Below are 17,995 nucleotides of genomic sequence, written 5' to 3'. Positions count from 1 at the left end.
AAGATGAAGTAAACAATTTGCACAGGTGTCCCTACTTCTGTTGATTACTTAAAAAACGTCTGTCTGCCTTAAAGCTCAGACTGTGTCACTACACCCTCTGAAGTACTACTTGGACAATATTACCCTGTAGAAAGCTGTAAATTTAAGTGTTAATGGCAAGAAAATGGCAATTACTGAATGAAAAGAGGCAGAGCATCATTACCCTTAGAAGTGTAGGCCTTTCATTTAGAGAAAAAAAATCCAAGTGTCAGTGAGTCCAGTGGTGTCCTACACAATCCAAAGGCAACTGGAAATGGGAAGACACAACCCAATTAGAAAACAACTTTCTGAGGGTCACCAGCTTGTGTAACTGGCACCTCACAGCACAACAGCTTCAAGCACAACTTAACTGTGGTCAATTAAAACAAGTCTCAGTTTCTACTGTGAAGAGGAGACTATGTGCTGCGAGTTTGACAGGGCGAGTGGCAGTAAGAAAGTCATTGCTTAAAGGACAAAGTAGGGCCTTGAAATACCAGCTGTGGACTACTCCAGACTGCAAGACATTCTTATGGACTGAAGAATCAAAGTTTGAAATCTTTGTTTCATTGCACAGGGTGTTTGTACGCCATCGAGTTGGTGAAAGGATGGTTCCTCAGTGTGTGATACAAGTTGTGAGATATGAAGGAGGAAGTGTGATGGTCTGGGCTTCTTCTGCTGAAGGCAAAGTTGGTGACTGGCATTCTGAATCACAAGGGTTACCACAGTTTGGCTGTTACTGTATATCAGCAAAATGGGACTACTTTGATGAATCAAAACTTTGAATAAAATTTTGCACACTTAATGATTCCTTGACTTATTTTTTTTATCTATCATTGTTTATTTGTTCTTGCCTTGATTTTATAAAACATTAAGACATTAAACTGCATGCATTTTCATAAATACTGAAAAAACTGAGGTGTTCTACAACTTTTGACCAGAAGAGTAAACTCATTTTCACAACCAAACATTGAATGTAATTATTGTAATTATTACAATAATGTAATTATTACTTATAGATTTGGGAATCAAAATGTAATAATTAATCCACTAAATTATCTCTCATTACTATTTAATTATGTTTGACAAGTTCCTGCTCTTACTAGGACAGCTACAGATAAAAATAAAATACTTTTTTTTTTTTATTTTAAAATAAAATAAAATTTTATAAGACAAAATAAAAAAGTACAACATCTACCTTGCAACACTATACGTTAAAATCAAAATAAGGAGTACAAACAACCCTGGAGGACAATCTAGATAAGCCGACATATTCAGTAATTATGATGTGGCTTTGGAAGAGGTCATAGATGCAGTAGCCCCTCTGATAACAAAAATGATTAAACATATATAAACTCACTCTGGTTTAACGAGGATATATGTGCCTTTAACACTAGAATCACTGACACCTTCGAAAAAACTCGTAATCCTGGGCCACCTTAAATTCCTTTGCACCTCTCCATCAGCGACTTTTGTTTTGTAAATGTGTCGATCAGCACAAGCAGCAAGCAGCTTGCAATCCCACCCACTGACGCAGCTCAAGTCGCAGAGAAGATTCTCAGAACTCAAGCCTGTTTATTGCGGTGTGAGGTGCCTGGAGTTCTACAGGGCAAATAATATATTGTCATTTGGAAAACATATATTTCATGAGTGTTCCGTGTCTACAACGATCTGTGTAAGTGTAGGATGAAATGCGAGGCAGGAATTGTTGAACACATAACTAAAACAGAAACGTTTTTCATATTTTAGTAATAATTGACAAAATCTAGACATGAAGCGTATAATGTGTGAAGCCTGAAGTCCAATTATCAAATAAGCACTTTCACAAAAGGTACAATTATAACAAAATAAGTGCGCTTTTATTCAAGAGTATAACCACAGAAACAGAAATCGGGTTAGGGTACAACACTGACACGACCACTTGGGTGGCTGACTCATAATCAGGAGTCGTAATCAGTTCAATTCCGAGCTCATTTGTTTTGAGTAGTGAGTGGCTCTTATTATTATTAATATAGTATAAAAACATACATTTGATTTGAGTCTGTAAGAGCCAGTGTAAATGTATGGTACTTGTAAAGGTTACTGTTTTTTTGTTTTTTTATTCAGTTTTATTCTCTCAGTCACGTTCACGCTCGCCCTGATCTTACACTGCTGTTTTCAAATAAAGACGTGCTATAACAGAGGTGAACTCAGATGAGGACGAGAGTTCTACATCGGAGAAAGAGAACAGAAGCCCTCCCCGCAAGAAATGTCCACTCACATATAAGGTATCGTACAAAGTCCTGTTTGTGATGGTCTTTATATAAAAACCATGTATACGTTACTTATATAAAAGCCAGATCGAATGTTATTTACCTTGATTCATGTACGTATCTTCCTAAAGCATAAAATCACAACTAGACTGCAGAGCTTCCTGTGTTTGATTGACCCAGGGTGAGAAAACTGAAAAGCAGAGAGTAGATGGAAGGAAAAAATGTATTCCAAGTTGCAAGGATGAAAAGTGTTAAAAGTGCAAAGATGTAGAATGATCTGCCTGCTTTCATAAGAGATGCTCCTTTAGTCTGACTGATGTAGTCTAACAGACCCTGAGTAGAGCTGATGAATCACTGATATCTGTCTTGTCAGGTATTTCTACATATAAGTAATAAAATAATTGTAAACTGTTAATGACTCTTCTCTACTTCATTGGTCTTTTGGGTATCCTACTATGGCACATAGTGCCACTGCTATACTACCAATGTTTTCTGCTGCCATTGAGAGGGAAACAAAGATACTGGTGATTTGGGAATCCAAAGATGGATTCTTATTAGGCTACCATGCCCAAATGTTTGCAATGTATACAGTGCCCTGGATTGGTGGGCTGCCAATTGGCACATTGCCCAGGAGTGATGGGGCTGCCAGTTGGCACAGGTCTCCAAACCTGTGATGTGTCTGACTTTGTCTATAACTGATCGTGAAGCTCTCAGGGCTGTTGTTGACCTTGTTTTTCTTGGCTAAGATGTCAACCGGCCTTATCTCAACCATAATATTACTGGATTTAGACTGCAGCATCTGTTTATGATAATCCTAATCTGTGTATGTTTATCCTAATCTGAGATATGTGTCTGTACATAATGTAATTTATAAAATGTGTAATTTAGCTGTTACAGTGTGCTGAGCCATTATTCAGAGGAGAACACTGGGTCTAACTGCCGGGCTGTTATGCCACCCTCATATGCCATAGTATTACAGTACTTTTTGTTATGTAATGTTATTTATATACTGATAGAGGCTTATTAAGATGTTTGTGTTCATATTTTTAAAGTAGGCAGACTTTTTGGTGTATCTGAATTGAAATTAATCGGCTTCGATAATGGATGTCGGGGTTTTGGTGCTTGTATAAATAAATATGTTTCTTGTAAAACCCTATAAACAGCACACTAAACATTTTCTTCTTTTATGAGGGAACAGAAATAGCCTGTGAACATTTTTTTGGTTTACTTTATTGTTTTTGAGGAGTGATGGAAACCACTAATGTTAGTATGACTGCATATGCTCTTATCCAAATGTTGTATCTGCATTTAAGTTGAGTGCCTGGATTCGTTTTGTTTTTCAAAATTTTACTGGCAAGAAAGAACTTCATAAAAAATGTATTTACCATGGATTAAACAAAAAGCCTACTGTAAAAGCGGCAGATTTGTTGATAGTAACGAGGCTAAAAGACATCCCAAAATCTTTGAGTGTAAATCAGGAGCCAACCCTGAATGAGGTGCCAGACGATCACAGGGCTCACTAAAGTTCACACCCATCTGAGACCAATTTAGAATCACCAATTAACCTAAAATACACATCTTTACAAGGTAAATACGAAGTAGAATTAGAAGACCCACAAAGACATGTGGAAAACGTGCAGACTTCACACAGACAAAAATGGGAAACACAATTCATACCCAGATAACAAGATCCTTGAGGCAGCAGTGCTACCCACTGAGCCACTGCCACAGATTTTTCAGAACCAACACATAAAATCAAACACTAAGGCAGAACTAAGACTTGGGGTATCTGAACTGAAGATGTGCCTCCTCCAGTCATTCACTGGTTAAGAGTCCTGTCTTCACTTCAAAAGCTCCTTCCTGTGTGAATGTGTTTCCTCTGCTTGCACTGCTCTGATTTATAGGAATCATTTATTTAACAATATTTTAGTAAACAAGGCATGTGTTTTACCTGTTGTGAGTACAGTAATCCCTCCTCCATTTCGGGGGTTGTGTTCCAGAGCCACCCGCGAAATAAGAAAATCCGCGAAGTAGAAACCATATGTTTATATGGTTATTTTTATATGGTCATGCTTGGATCACAGATTTGCGCAGAAACACAGGAGGTTGTAGAGAGACAGGAACGTTATTCAAACACTGCAAACAAACATTTGTTTCTTTTTCAAAAGTTTAAACTGTGCTCCATGACAAGACCGAGATGACAGTTCAGTCTCACAATTAAAAGAATGCAAACATATCTTCCTCTTCAAAGGAGCAAACAAATCAATAGGGCTGTTTAGCTTTTAAGTATGCGAAGCACCGCGGCACAAAGCTGTTGAAGGCGGCAGCTCACACCCCCTCCGTCAGGAGCAGAGAAAGAGAGATAGAGAGAGAGAGAGAAAAACAAACAGTCAAAAATCAACACGTGCCCTTTGAGCTTTTAAGTATGCGAAGCACCGTGCAGCATGTCGCTTCACGAAGCAGCTGCACACAGAAGGTAGCAACGTGAAGATAATCTTTCAGCATTTTTAGACGAGCGTCCGTATCGTCTAGGTGTGCGAACAGCCCCCCTGCTCACACCCCCTACGTCAGGATCAGAGAAAGTCAGTGCAAGAGAGAGAGAGAGAAAAGTAAGTTGGGTAGCTTCTCAGCCATCTGCCAATAGCGTCCCTTGTATGAAATCAACTGGGCAAACCAACTGAGGAAGCATGTACCAGAAATTAAAAGACCCATTGTCCTCAGAAATCCGCGAACCAGCAAAAAATCCGCAATATATATTTAAATATGCTTACATATAAAATCCACGATGGAGTGAAGCCGCGAAAGGCGAAGCGCAATATAGCGAGGGATCACTGTATATGACTGAATGACTCGACGTGCAGATTATGTGGAAAAAGGAAAATTTGTGAGATGTTTTTTTATGCTGTTTTCTGTGGTCCAGCGTTGGACTCCATAGACGGCCATCTTCTCACAATGTGTGTTGTCTCCATTTAATATGAAAACGTGAGATTAAACATTTTTCTTGGCCATTACAACAAACCATATGAGGTAAGTAACATAAAAAATATCATTCATTGGTGGTGCATTCCTTTAACGTACGTTATAAGGTATCACACAGCACTGCATTTATACAATGTGTGACAGGTCTGAATGATACTGGTTGGTTCTGGCTTGGTCTGAGTAACTATATTGGCTGGAACATTAGCTAAAAGTATAGTGGCTCATCTCAGCAGCATTTTAAGCTGCTCTTAAATTTAAGATGCACTCTACCCTTGAAAAAAAGATTTTTCAGGAAAAAAAACATTGCAGATAAAAATATTATAATACGCTATCATGGCTGTTCGTTTGTCTGTCCAGGATTTTAAACGACCTGTATCTTGCAAACCGTTTGACCTATTGGCCTGAAATTTGGTACACATATACTACGTGATTTCTAATGTCCACTTTCGAGGTGATGATTTTTATCCCTCTCTTTATTTTTATTTTATTTTATTGTAGAATCAACTCTTGGCAGCACACAGCAGGGCCATGCGGCACATGTGTACGGGCACCATTCTCATGCCTACCACCTTCACCGTCACTTCCCCTACCTCTTCATATCTTAAATCATTCCTGAGGCAGATTGAACACTTAAATGCCAGCTTAGTTTTTCACTTAAGAAAAACGTACTAAGTAATTGCAACACAAACACTTACTTAATCAGTTTTAACACAAAAAGATTCCGACGAATGAAGAGAAGAAGCGGGCCGCTAGGGTGGAGAAAAGAAGATCTGCTCAGGAAGCAGCAAGAGCATCAAAATCTGAGCAAACGAATGATAAACATACAGAGAAAGAGGATGAAAACTAGGAATGCTCAAGTCAGGTGGATTCACTGCATGTTATCGTGCAGTGTGCCGTTACTGGTATTATAATAAATAATCAAAAAGGAAGACTGAAATACCTTGGCTTTCCCTCCTTTCAAGGTTTTTTGGCCGTCCAAGGCATACCGAGACCTTTTTTCCTTCATAGTCAAGCCTGCAATCATGGAATCGCTTTTCTTTGATATCACAATCCCTTCACAAGGTGGTGCACATGGTGTGTACAAAAATAAAATCACAATCCTTCAAAAGCCCATGTGTGGGGAACCACTTGTTTGCATTTGGATTTACACTCGACAGTTCTTATCCCTGAAGACAATGATTTCTGGACTTTTGAGGTGTGACATTTGAATTTAAGATGCACTTAAACTTTTTAAGTATACAAAATATGGAAGGAAACATAAGAGAAAAGTGCATCTTAAATTGTATGCAATATGGCATTTAAGCACTATCATAATTTTCGGTAATATAAACAATAGTTATGGTCCCTAACTGGAAAGGGAAGGATGGTTGCCTGGATTGTGGCAGCTACAGGATGATAACACTGTTCTCGGCGTTGGGTAAGGTCCTCGCTAGGGTCATCCTCAATAGGATCCATGATCACTTGTTCACCTACCAGCGACCGGAACAGTCTAGTTTTACGCCTAAGAAGTCTACCATCAACCGCATCCTGGCACTGAGGGTTCTCATGGAGCGCAAACATGAATATCGGCAGAGTTTCTTTGCAGCCCCTATTGATTTTTGTAAAGCGTTCCACTCAGTTGATCGAGCTGCCCTGTGGGAAATCCTGAGACTTTGCGGGATCCCCCCAACGTTGTTGTATATCATAGCCGGCCTGTACACTAGTACTGTGAGTGCTGTGCAGAATGGAGGCAGAACCTCTGTGTTTTTCCCAGTTGATTCTGGCGATCGTCAGGGGTGTATTTTTGCTCCTACTCTGTTCAATGCTTACATGGGCTGAGTGTTGGGCAGGGCTGTGGAGTCCAGCGGTTGTGAAGCATCTGTTGGTGAAAAAAAGATTCACGGATCTTGACTTTGCCGACGATGCTGTGATCTTCATGGAGTCAATGGAGGCTCTGACTGGGGAGCTCGAGATGCTAAGTGAGGAGTCTGAGTGTCTGGGCTTGCAAGTGTCCTGATAAAAACCAACATCCAGGTCTTTAATGACCACTTGGTCACGGCCATCAACAGTGTGTCTGTTTGCGAGGAGAGTGTCGACCTTGTTGAGAGGTTTACTTACCTCGGCAGTGACATTCATGTCTTTGGTGACTCTTCCTATGAAGTCAATAGACATATTGAAAGAGCATGGGGGGTCACCACAAGGTCACTGGAAAGGGGTGTGTGGCACTCATGATATCTCTGCAAAAGGACAACGGTGCAAGTCTTGAGAGCCCTGGTGCTTCCTGTTTTACTATATGATTGCAAGACATGAATGCTATCCAGTGACCTGAGATGAAGACTGGACTGTGGTACTGTGTCTCTCCGAAGAATCCTTGGCTACCACTGGTTTGACTTTGTGTTGCTCATGGAGTCCTGAATGAGGCACATTATCTGCACTGTGAGGAAACATCAGTTACGGCACTATGGCCATGTAGCGTGATTCCCTAAGGGTTATCTGGCTCACAGAATCCTCATTGTTGAGGACCCGAATGGTTGGACCAGGCCAAGGGGACACTCATGTAACACCTGGCTGCAGCAAATAGATGGTCATTATCAGAGGGTGGGACTGGACCACATGTCTGCCTCGAGGGGTTGCCAACCAGGATCCCAAGATGTTTCGTTGTGTGGTGGGAACGGCAAAAGGCTGTACCAGTGCATGCTCCCCGACCTGACCTGACTTGACCTATCAGACTGAACAATGGTAGAGGAAATAATAGTTGGAACTGTAAAACTGTGCTCTTTCCTTGGCAGTCAAAACTGCCTTACAGTTGTTTGGAATAAAAAAACACAAGATTAGTTTAGCATTTCTTTTTTCTCTAAGTTGCAATTTTGCTTCTTTCGAACTTCAGGTCCCCTGTGTAAACTGCACAAGTAGTTCATTTCTTGGTGTTGTTCTCTTTAGCCAATGGATTTCCTGCTTATACCCTAATTAGAAGTATTCAAGCCAACACCCGAGAGGAATACAAGTCAGCTTGCTTCTGTTGTAAGAGACAAAAGAATCTCCTTCTGTGGCTGGAAGACTAACTTAAACAAGATACAAGTTGGTAACATGAAATCAAGATATATATACGAAAACAGAGAATATACAGAATTTTCACTTTATTTAAAGTATTTTATTGATGCTTTACTTCCTAAAATTCTGTAAATGTAATGAATATTGTTAGGGATATTCAGAATTGGCTTTCCATACTCCTGCATTCTGCCATAAAACATGGAGGATGTTACAGAGGAGTGCTACTGCCAGGACTGTTATACATCATTAGGCGGAGTGGTGGCTCTGAGGCTAGGGATCTGCACTGGCAATCGGAAAGTTGCCGGTTCAAATCCCGTAAATGCCAAAAGAGATTCTGCTCTGTTGGGCCCTTGAGCAAGGCCCTTAACCTGCAATTGCTGAGCGCTTTGAGTAGTGAGAAAAGCGCTATATAAATGCAAAGAATTATTATCATTGCATTTAGCCATTATAATGGCACATCACTCACTCACATAAACTCTGAATTCTTAACAGCTACATGATGTACCCCTGGAATTAAATGCTAAATACAGCAAATGGCCTAAATGGGACTTATGAAATTTAAATATTCTGCTCTGTACTTGTAATATTTTTATTTTTATATTGAATTGAGAATTACTTGTGTTCTGTTCTGTGTACTGTATTGTATTGACCCCCTTCTTTTTGACACCCACTGCATGCCCAACCTGCCTGGAAAGGGGTCTCTCCTTGAACTGTCTTTCCCAAGTTTCATCCATTTTTTCCCTACTAGGGTTTTTTTTGGGAGTTTTCGCTATCTTCTTAGAGAGTCAATGCTGGGGGTCTGTCAAGAGGCAGGGCCTGTTAAAGCCCATTGTGGCACTTCTTATGTGATTTTAGGCTATACAAAAATAAATTGTCTTGTATTGTATTGTATTCACAACTGCCTTTATATGTTTTATCATTCAGCCTTAAATTAAAGCAATTGTTTCAGTAGTAATTGTAGTTATATATAGGAATAATAGCATCAGTGAGCTATTATCAGTCATCATTATCCTCAAGATCAAGGCACATCAATCCCGATTAGAAGTTAAGGGGGTTTGTACCTTCTCAGGTGCTGCCCCATATTTGTGGAACAGTCTCGGCCTCAGCGGTAGAGCTGCTCCTTCTATTACAGTGATCCCTCGCTATATCGCGCTTCGCCTTTCGCGGCTTCACTCTATCGCGGATTTTATATGTAAGCATATTTAGATATATATCGCAGATTTTTTGCTGGTTCGTGGATTTCTGAGGACAATGGGTCTTTTAATTTCTAGTACATGCTTCCTCAGTTGGTTTGCCCAGTTGATTTCATACAAGGGACGCTATTGGCAGATGGCTGAGAAGCTACCCAACTTACTTTTCTCCCTCTCTTGCGCGGAGTTTCTCTGATCCTGACGTAGGGGGATTGAGCAGAGGGGCTGTTCGCACACCTAGACGATACGGACACTCGTCTAAAAATGCTGAAAGATTATCTTCAGCGTTGCTATCTTCTGTGCAGCTGCTTCCTGAAACGACATGCTGCACAGTGCTTCGCATACTTAAAAGCTCGAAGGGCACGTATTGATTTTTGACTGTTTGTTTTTCTCTGTCTCTCTTTCTCTCTCTCTTTTTCTGCTCCTGACGGAGGGGGTGTGAGCTGCCGCCTTCAACAGCTTTGTGCCGCGGTGCTTCGCATACTTAAAAGCCAAACAGCCCTATTGATTTGTTTGCTTTCCTCTGTCTTTCTGACAGACTCTGCTCCTGACGCGCACTCCTTTGAAGAGGAAGATATGTTTGCATTCTTTTAATTGTGAGACAGAACTGTCATCTCTGTCTTGTCATGGAGCACAGTTTAAACATTTGAAAAAGAGACAAATGTTTGTTTGCAGTGTTTGAATAACATTCCTGTCTCTCTACAACCTCCTGTGTTTCTGTGCAAATCTGTGACCCAAGCATGACAATATAAAAATAACCATATAAACATATGGTTTCTACTTCGCGGATTTTCTTATTTCGCGGGTGGCTCTGGAACGCAACCCCCGCGATGGAGGAGGGATTACTGTACTGTTTTTAAATGTGGACTCAACACACACCTTTTCTCATTAGCTTTCAAGTCTGTCTTATATGCATGTTATAATACTCGTTTTGTGTTTAATTGCCTGTGCTAATGATTATTTGGTTTGTAAATTTGTTTTCCTTGCCATTTAGCTCTTACTGTATATGTACAGCACTTCAGTATCCATGATGTTGTTTTTACATATCCCTTATCTTACTGTATATATAAATGTCTACGTGTGGAAGTGTATGTGTCTGTCTTTCCAGCCGGGAAGTGAAAGGTGGAGTCGGGGTAAGGGCTCCTCCTCTGCGGAAACAGAAACTCGCTTAGCTGCTAATAACACAAGCGAGGCCAGCACGTCAACAAAACTAAACTTCAGAAGAAAGACAAAGTCGCTAACCTCGGCAAAACGGTATCCCTTGTACATTTCCTCCAGCCGCTAATACACAAGCGAGGCAAACACGTCGGCAAAACAAAACCTCCTAGAAGAGAGATGCCCTGAGTAGTTCCTCTCAATTACCTGACACCTGACTATTTCAATAGTTTCTAGGACCCCAGGCTTTTTACAGCATGGGCTTACACAGCTAGTAAATAATATTTGCTTTCTTGCTATTATGATTTCAATTTGTCTAACTGAACACAGAACTGTGAGTGGCAAAACATGATGAGATAATAGATTCATCTGTTTGATGGCTCTTTGTTTGAAAAATCAATTCATTAAAAAATCATTCAAAATAGTTGTACTGACTGTAAAAAGAGCACATAGTCCAAATAATTATAGAGTGAGGATAAAGAGAAAGTCAAAAAGACAGAACATCAGAGCCAAATAGTAACCCAAAAATTGAAGTCAATAGGTAGAGCTAGTTTCAAAATACCAGCAATCAAAGTTCAAAGTAAGAAGTATGCTAAGTTTGATCCAATCCTGGCTATTTTAGAGTAATCGTTATATTGTCACACAGATGATGTCACAAATGCTGTGAGCCAGGTGAATCATAGGAAATCCCCATGGAATCTAATAATGCAACACCCACAAAAGAGCGATACCATCCACAAAATAAAATGGTGTTGGAAAAGATTGTAAAAAAAAATATTAAACTTCTACACCAAAGCACTTGACAAAATTCTGGTTGCAGAATTTGATTCCTTAGGTGTTAAAGCCCCCAAAACAACTCTAAGATGAGTATTCTAACTCATGTAAAATTTTAAGAAGTTCGAATCATAACAGAGAATCATAGCAATAGGTCAAAAAGTAACAACACAATTCATGCAAAAGATCAAACAATATAAAAGAGCCAAGAATGAAAACTAGTACAATGTAAAACATGTCAAGAGTTACAAAGGCTAAAACAATGAGAAATACAATAATGAGTTAAAGTCCAGCAATATTACAGTATTGCAGTACAAACTACAAGAAAGGCCAAGCAATACAACATGCAAAAATCCCATCAAAAGAAATGACCAAGCAATGAAAAAGCCACATAACATGAAAAATGCCAAACTACCAAGAGTACTGTAATGAGAGGCCAAAAGAGATAAAAAGATCAAAACAAACCTTAAAAGATAAGCTACACAAAAAAGCCAAAATTCAAGAACAAAGCAAACCAAACCAAACAAACTTTCAAAGTAAAATTTATGAGAAAAGAGAAAGGGGGACACAGAAAATAAATTTATTGTTAGTCTACAAAATTCTTCAATAGAATTAGCTGCATTTCTGCATGACTGGGGGTCCTGTCCTCCCCATAGCAAAAGGGGAAAGAAGCAAAACCTTTGTATTGATTTAAAAAGGGCAGTGAGAATTTTTAATGAATAGGATCAGAAGATGAAACGTCATAAAAAGGTTAAGCCGAAATTGTTATCAAAAATCTAACCGATCTGTTGTCCATTTCAAAACGTTTTGAGGGGGAATCAAACTACAGTTAAAAACTGGGATTTATTAGAAAATGGAACGGACCTTAACAAAAGTGATCAGGTCATTTCTCAATGTCGTCTCCACCCTTTTTAATGTACTTGAGCCACCTGCCTAGAAGTGCCAGGATTCTAGCAGAATAAAAGGTTTTGGGATTCTTTTTTTTTACAATTTTATTGATTTTATTGTAATCACACAACATCCTATACAAATAGATCAATTTTTACAAAAAATAGGATTGAAAAAAAATCAACCCCCACTTCTGAGAAAGAGAGCATGGCCAGCAGAGTAAAACTTAAAGCTAGTAAAAATAAGTAAATAGATTAATTAATAAGTAAATAAAGATGAATGGAGAAGAAAAAGAAATGGTGAGAGAATCTGCTTCATCAGTGCTTTGAAAGTTTATTCTAGAATGTTATTGATTAGATCCTGCCAGGTTTTGTAAAATTTCTGCACAGATCCACAGTGAGAATTAGATTTTTTTCCAGTTTCAAATGATATATAACATCAGTTACCCACTGACTTAAAAGAGGAGAGTTAGGATTCTTCCAGTTTAGCAAGATAAGTGCCAATAGTGTAGTAAAGGCCATTACAGTTTGTTTGTTCTTCTCAACTTTAAGCCCCTCTGTGAGCCCACCAAACACAGCTGTCAGTGGATTAGGAGGGATTGGGACACCAAGGCTGTCTGAAAGGCATTTAAAGATTTTAGTCCAGAATGATGCTAATTTGGTGCAGGCCCAGAACATGTGACCCAGTGAGGCTGGAGCTCGAGCGCAACGTTCACAGGTTGTATCTTGCCCGGGACACATTTTGGACAATTTTAAATGAGACAGATGTGCTCGATATATAATTTTGAGTTGAATAATTGTATGCTTTGCACATATGGAGCTTGAGTGAAGGTTTTGGAATTCTAATACATCTCATTTTCTAACTTTAGCTTGACTTCCCCTCATATTTAAAATTAAAGACCTTAACACCAAAACAAGAAAAAATCATTAACTAAGAAAAATGTAGTCGCAAAGAATCACACACCAACACTATTTTCATTCTAATATGGATACCCTGGAATTGTCATTTATTTTGCCGCTGTCGCTGCATATTCCCTGGTGGTTCTGGGTAAGATTGCCATGGCCACAGCCAAACATTGTTACTCCAAAATGGTGGTGCCCATAGCAAAAGAAAATGGCACTGCAAAATAAATGGTAAAACTTTTTCAACAGTGTTTCTAGACAAATACAAATGGCAAAATCAATTAATCCTTGGGTTAAAAATTTATTTTAAAAATTCAATTTACCAGTCGATCTACGTTCCTACCCTCACCTATGGTCATGAGCTGTGGGTAGTGACCGAAAGAACGAGATCACGAATACAAGCGGCTGAAATGAGTTTCCTCCGCAGGGTGTCTGGGCTCTCCCTTAAAGATAGGGTGAGAAGCTCAGTCATCCGGGAGGGGCTCAGAGTAGAGCCGCTGCTCCTCTGCATCGAGAGGTGTCAGATGAGGTGGCTCAGGCATCTGATCAGGATGCCTCCTGGATGCCTCCCTGGTGAGGTGTTCTGGGCATGTCTAACTGGAAGGAGGCCGCGGGGAAGACCCAGGACACGCTGGAGGGACTATGTCTCTCGGCTGGCCTGGGAACACCTCAGGATTCCCCTGGAAGAGCTAGAAGAAGTGGCTGGGGAGAAGGAAGTCTGGGCATCTCTGCTCAAGCTGCTGCCCCCGCAACCTGATCTCGGATAAGCGGAAGAGAATGGATGGATGGATGGATGGATGGATGAATGATTAAAATACTACATGTATTTAACAGACTTGACAGGGAAGGCAAAAAATTGAAGAAAAATGCAAATCAAAACATCAATCAGAAAAAAAATAGCAACACTTGCTATTAGATACTATCTGTGATGCCTCTGCTAGTCACATACTGTTACACACAAACATTAGAGACAATTAGACACATGGAATAAGTGACCAAGTAGTGCAATAGACAGGAAGACTTTAGGGACCTTCACTTGACTTGATGTTACCCCCAGCAAACCATGACAATAGCAAGCCTTGTTGCCTCCACATTTAGCTGTTAAGCATACCAAGCGACCCACATGAGTCTTTGTTGAGGTTTCCACTGGAAAAAGTTAACTTGCGTATTTAAAAGTTGCAGATATCTTACATGATGGTGGTTGGGTTTTGTTCACAGCTGCCCTTATAAACTTGGTTCCTAAACAGAGCAGTTCGTCCATAGGAGTGTTGTTGGGGTTTTGCACTGCCGACCTTTTACACTCCTACATTTAGCTACTGCAGACAGTCCACATGCATGATGTTGTGAATTGTTCACAGCTACCCTTATTTACCCCGTGCCAGGCTGAGACTTGAGTGGGTTCTTCACTGCTGGCATTGCATACCCCTACACTTAGCAGATGGCTTACATGAGAATTGTCTGGGTTCCTTGCAGATGGCCTTACATTACTTGTGTTTAGCTGTCAAATACAGCAGCTAATCCACACAACTAGTGTTGGGCTTCTTCTGGATTTTTATACCCTTGTCCTTACTAGTGAAGCATGGCATTAAGTGCAAGAGAGAAGTGTGAAGTAGTTTCTTTATAATGACTTCCTCACACTGACACCCACAAGTCATTCACAAAAGGCTGCCTTAGAGTCACCACTTGACAGCTTGTTGTGAGTAGCAAAGATCCATAAAGTAATACTTGTTTACAGAAGACGTGAAACCAAAACATGAATGATAAGACAGTTCGACATCAATAAAGAAGAATCTCCTTGGCAAGCTGGGTCAAAAGTAAACTGGCATAAACCACGAGCCAACGCAGATTTCTTGAAATTCCTAAAAGCCAAACAATTTGAGTTGGCAAAGCCATTTCACACATACTGTAAGTGACCAACGTTAACAGATGCACACCTCCCAAATACGGTAGCAAACATCATATTGCACAACGATCTTTATACCCAAATGGCACATAAAATGACATCTGCAAGAACCCAAGTATAAAACAAAATCACATTTAGCATAGAAGTGACCATAAGAATGTGCAGAAGTTAACATACGTCCCTTCACTGGACGAAGAGAACCCAACTATGGAAAAATGTCAACTGCAAGTGACTGTAAGAATGTCCTGAATATGACATATGTCTCTTAACTGGAGGAGAAAATGCAAATAAAGAGAACATGAAAACTAGGAACATAAGGGAAGACCTAACTAGGAATGCTGAGGAAACACTTCTGGCTTCTACACCAACACTTCACCTTTCAGAATGTATAATCCACCATCTATAAAGTGAACCTTTCCCAGGAAAGCACTGAATGGTACAGATGTGACTTAATGTATCACATGCACATATGCATGAAAATCAGTTTAGCAGCTGTCACACACGTGCGAATAGGAGGGAGCTGTATGGACCGAGTGAAGGTAATTCCATGCCAGGCCAGGGGGTGGCAGAGTGCGATAAACCTTCTTCTGTTGCCTCTGCAGACCAAAAACAGGAAAACCTGTCTGAATCAATCCTGAAGACATCACTTCCGGTTACGATGTCCTAAATCCATCACTTCTGGTTCCCCTACGTCACTTCCGGCTATGGAATTTAAAGCCGCCATTTTTCCACCAGTCTTCAGTCTTGTTTTAGACTCCATCAACGTCGTGACTTCAAAACCCATTGCAGCCAGGGAAATTATACGGGTGGCTGCCCCAAACCTTTTTAAGTGTGTCGAGTCTGATCTTTTCACACAGTGGTGAATGAACATAAAGGATTAAAAAGTGCCTAAGAACTGAAACCTAAGACCATACTGGCGTGATCCAGACCACTGCCATCACTATGCTGTAAAGTAGGTTTCATTCCAGGACACTTTCCAATAATCAGGTCTGAACAATCAGCCAGCCTCTGTCATCATAAAGCAGGGACTGTGTGTACAAAGATGGACAATTTCACATCCTATAATAACACTTTTAAAAATTCCACTTACCTTAAGAATTTAAACAATGACAATTGTTTTTACCTCCAGCGTCGGAACATTTTGTATGCAGTTTTGTGACCAGTCACCAATTTTTTTTTTCCACACATGGGATGTTGCCTGACTTTTGAAGCAGTTCCAGCTTTGTGACGTTAGAGGCTGACTATAAAGTTGATTTGTTATGGAGTGAGAACGATGAAGCAGTTCCAGGAACAACAGAAAGTTAACACCATCAGAAACACCATTAACGTAAAGTGCTAGATAATGATATTCACTATTGGAGATGCTGTATCAAATATGACATAACTCGATGTTAAACGCTTAGATGGTGAAAACTGAATTTTTGAAATCAATGCTCACCTGGCCAGCTGTGTCTAAAATTTCAAAGTGAACGACGTCTCCACTTATTGAAGTTTCATGTCGGTATATTGTCTCTGAAAATAAAAAAAAGGATTGTTAAATTATTTCATTACTCTAAAAATGTGAAACATAATGCTTATAGGGTGTAGGAGTCTTATTTGGTATGATACAGCTAGGGTTTCATCTCTGGCTTGTGTTTCTTTTGCTTATCTTTGTACAGTCATATGAAAAAGTTTGGGAACCCCTTTCAGCCTGCATAATAATTGACTCTCCTTTCAACAAAAAAGATAACAGTGGTATGTCTTTCATTTCCTAGTAACATCTGAGTATTGGGGTGTTTTCCGAACAAAGATTTTTAGTGAAGCAGTATTTAGTTGTATGAAATTAAATCAAATGTGAAAAACTGGCTGTGCATAAATGTGGGTCCCCTTGTAATTTTGCTGATTTGAATGCATGTCACTGCTCAATGCTGATTACTTACAACACCAAATTGGTTGGATTAGCTCATTAAGCCTTGAACTTCATAGACAGGTGTGTCCATCCATCCATCCATCCATTTTCCAACCCGCTGAATCCGAACACAGGGTCACGGGGGTCTGCTGGAGCCAATCCCAGCCAACACAGGGCACAAGGCAGGAAACAATCCTGGGCAGGGTGCCAACCCACCGCAGAGGTGTGTCCAATCATGAGATATAAAGGTATTTAAGGTGGTCAATTGCAAGTTGTGCTTCTCTTTGACTCTCCTCTGAAGAGTGACAGCATGGGATCCTCAAAGCAACTCTCAAAAGATCTGAAAACAAAGATTGTTCAGTCTCATGGTTTATGGGAAGGCTACAAAAAGCTATCTCAGAGGTTCAGACTGTTAGTTTCAACTGTAAGGAATGGAATCAGGAAATGAAAGGCCACAGGCACAGTTGCTGTTAAACCCAACAGGTCTGGCAGGCCAAGAAAAATACAGGAGTGGCATATGAGCAGGATTGTGAAAATGGTTACAGACAACCCACAGATCATCTCCAAAGACCTGCAAGAACATCTTGCTGCAGATGGTGTATCTGTACATCGTTCTACAATTCAGCGCAATATGCACAAAGAACATCTGTATGGCAGGGTGATGAGAAAGAAGCCCTTTCTGCACTCACGCCACAAACAGAGTCGCTTGTTGTATGCAAATGCTCATTTAGACAAGCCAGATTCATTTTGGAACAAAGTGCTTTGGACTGATGAGACAAAAATTGAGTTATTTGGTCAGAACAAAAAGCACTTTGCATCGCAGAAGAAGAATACCGCATTCCAAGAAAAACACCTGCTACCTGCTGTCAAATTTGGTGGAGGTTCCATCATGCTGTGGGGCTGTGTGGCTAGTTCAGGGACTGGGGTCCTTGTTAAAGTCGAGGGTCAGATGAATTCAACCCAATATCAACAAATTCTTCAGGATAATGTTCAAGCATCAGTCACAAAGTTGAAGTTCC

The 17,995-nt window shown here is 40.1% G+C and overlaps 1 protein-coding gene across 1 annotated transcript in view; it reads right to left on the bottom strand.

Annotated features, from left to right (window-relative positions):
- The window catches only part of LOC114645717 (ras-related and estrogen-regulated growth inhibitor-like), a 49,070-nt gene that overhangs the window by 7,041 nt on the left and 24,034 nt on the right, over window positions 1-17,995 (bottom strand). Inside the window, exon 3 of the mRNA XM_028793534.2 lies at window positions 16,527-16,600. Coding sequence (XP_028649367.1) covers window positions 16,527-16,600 — 74 coding nt within the window. The remainder of the gene's footprint in view (window positions 1-16,526; window positions 16,601-17,995) is intronic.

The sequence above is a fragment of the Erpetoichthys calabaricus genome, chromosome 2, assembly GCF_900747795.2.
Source record: "Erpetoichthys calabaricus chromosome 2, fErpCal1.3, whole genome shotgun sequence".
Classification (NCBI taxonomy): domain Eukaryota; kingdom Metazoa; phylum Chordata; class Cladistia; order Polypteriformes; family Polypteridae; genus Erpetoichthys; species Erpetoichthys calabaricus.
Note: the sequence above shows the minus strand (reverse complement) of the source record. Positions and strands in the feature narration are given on the sequence as shown.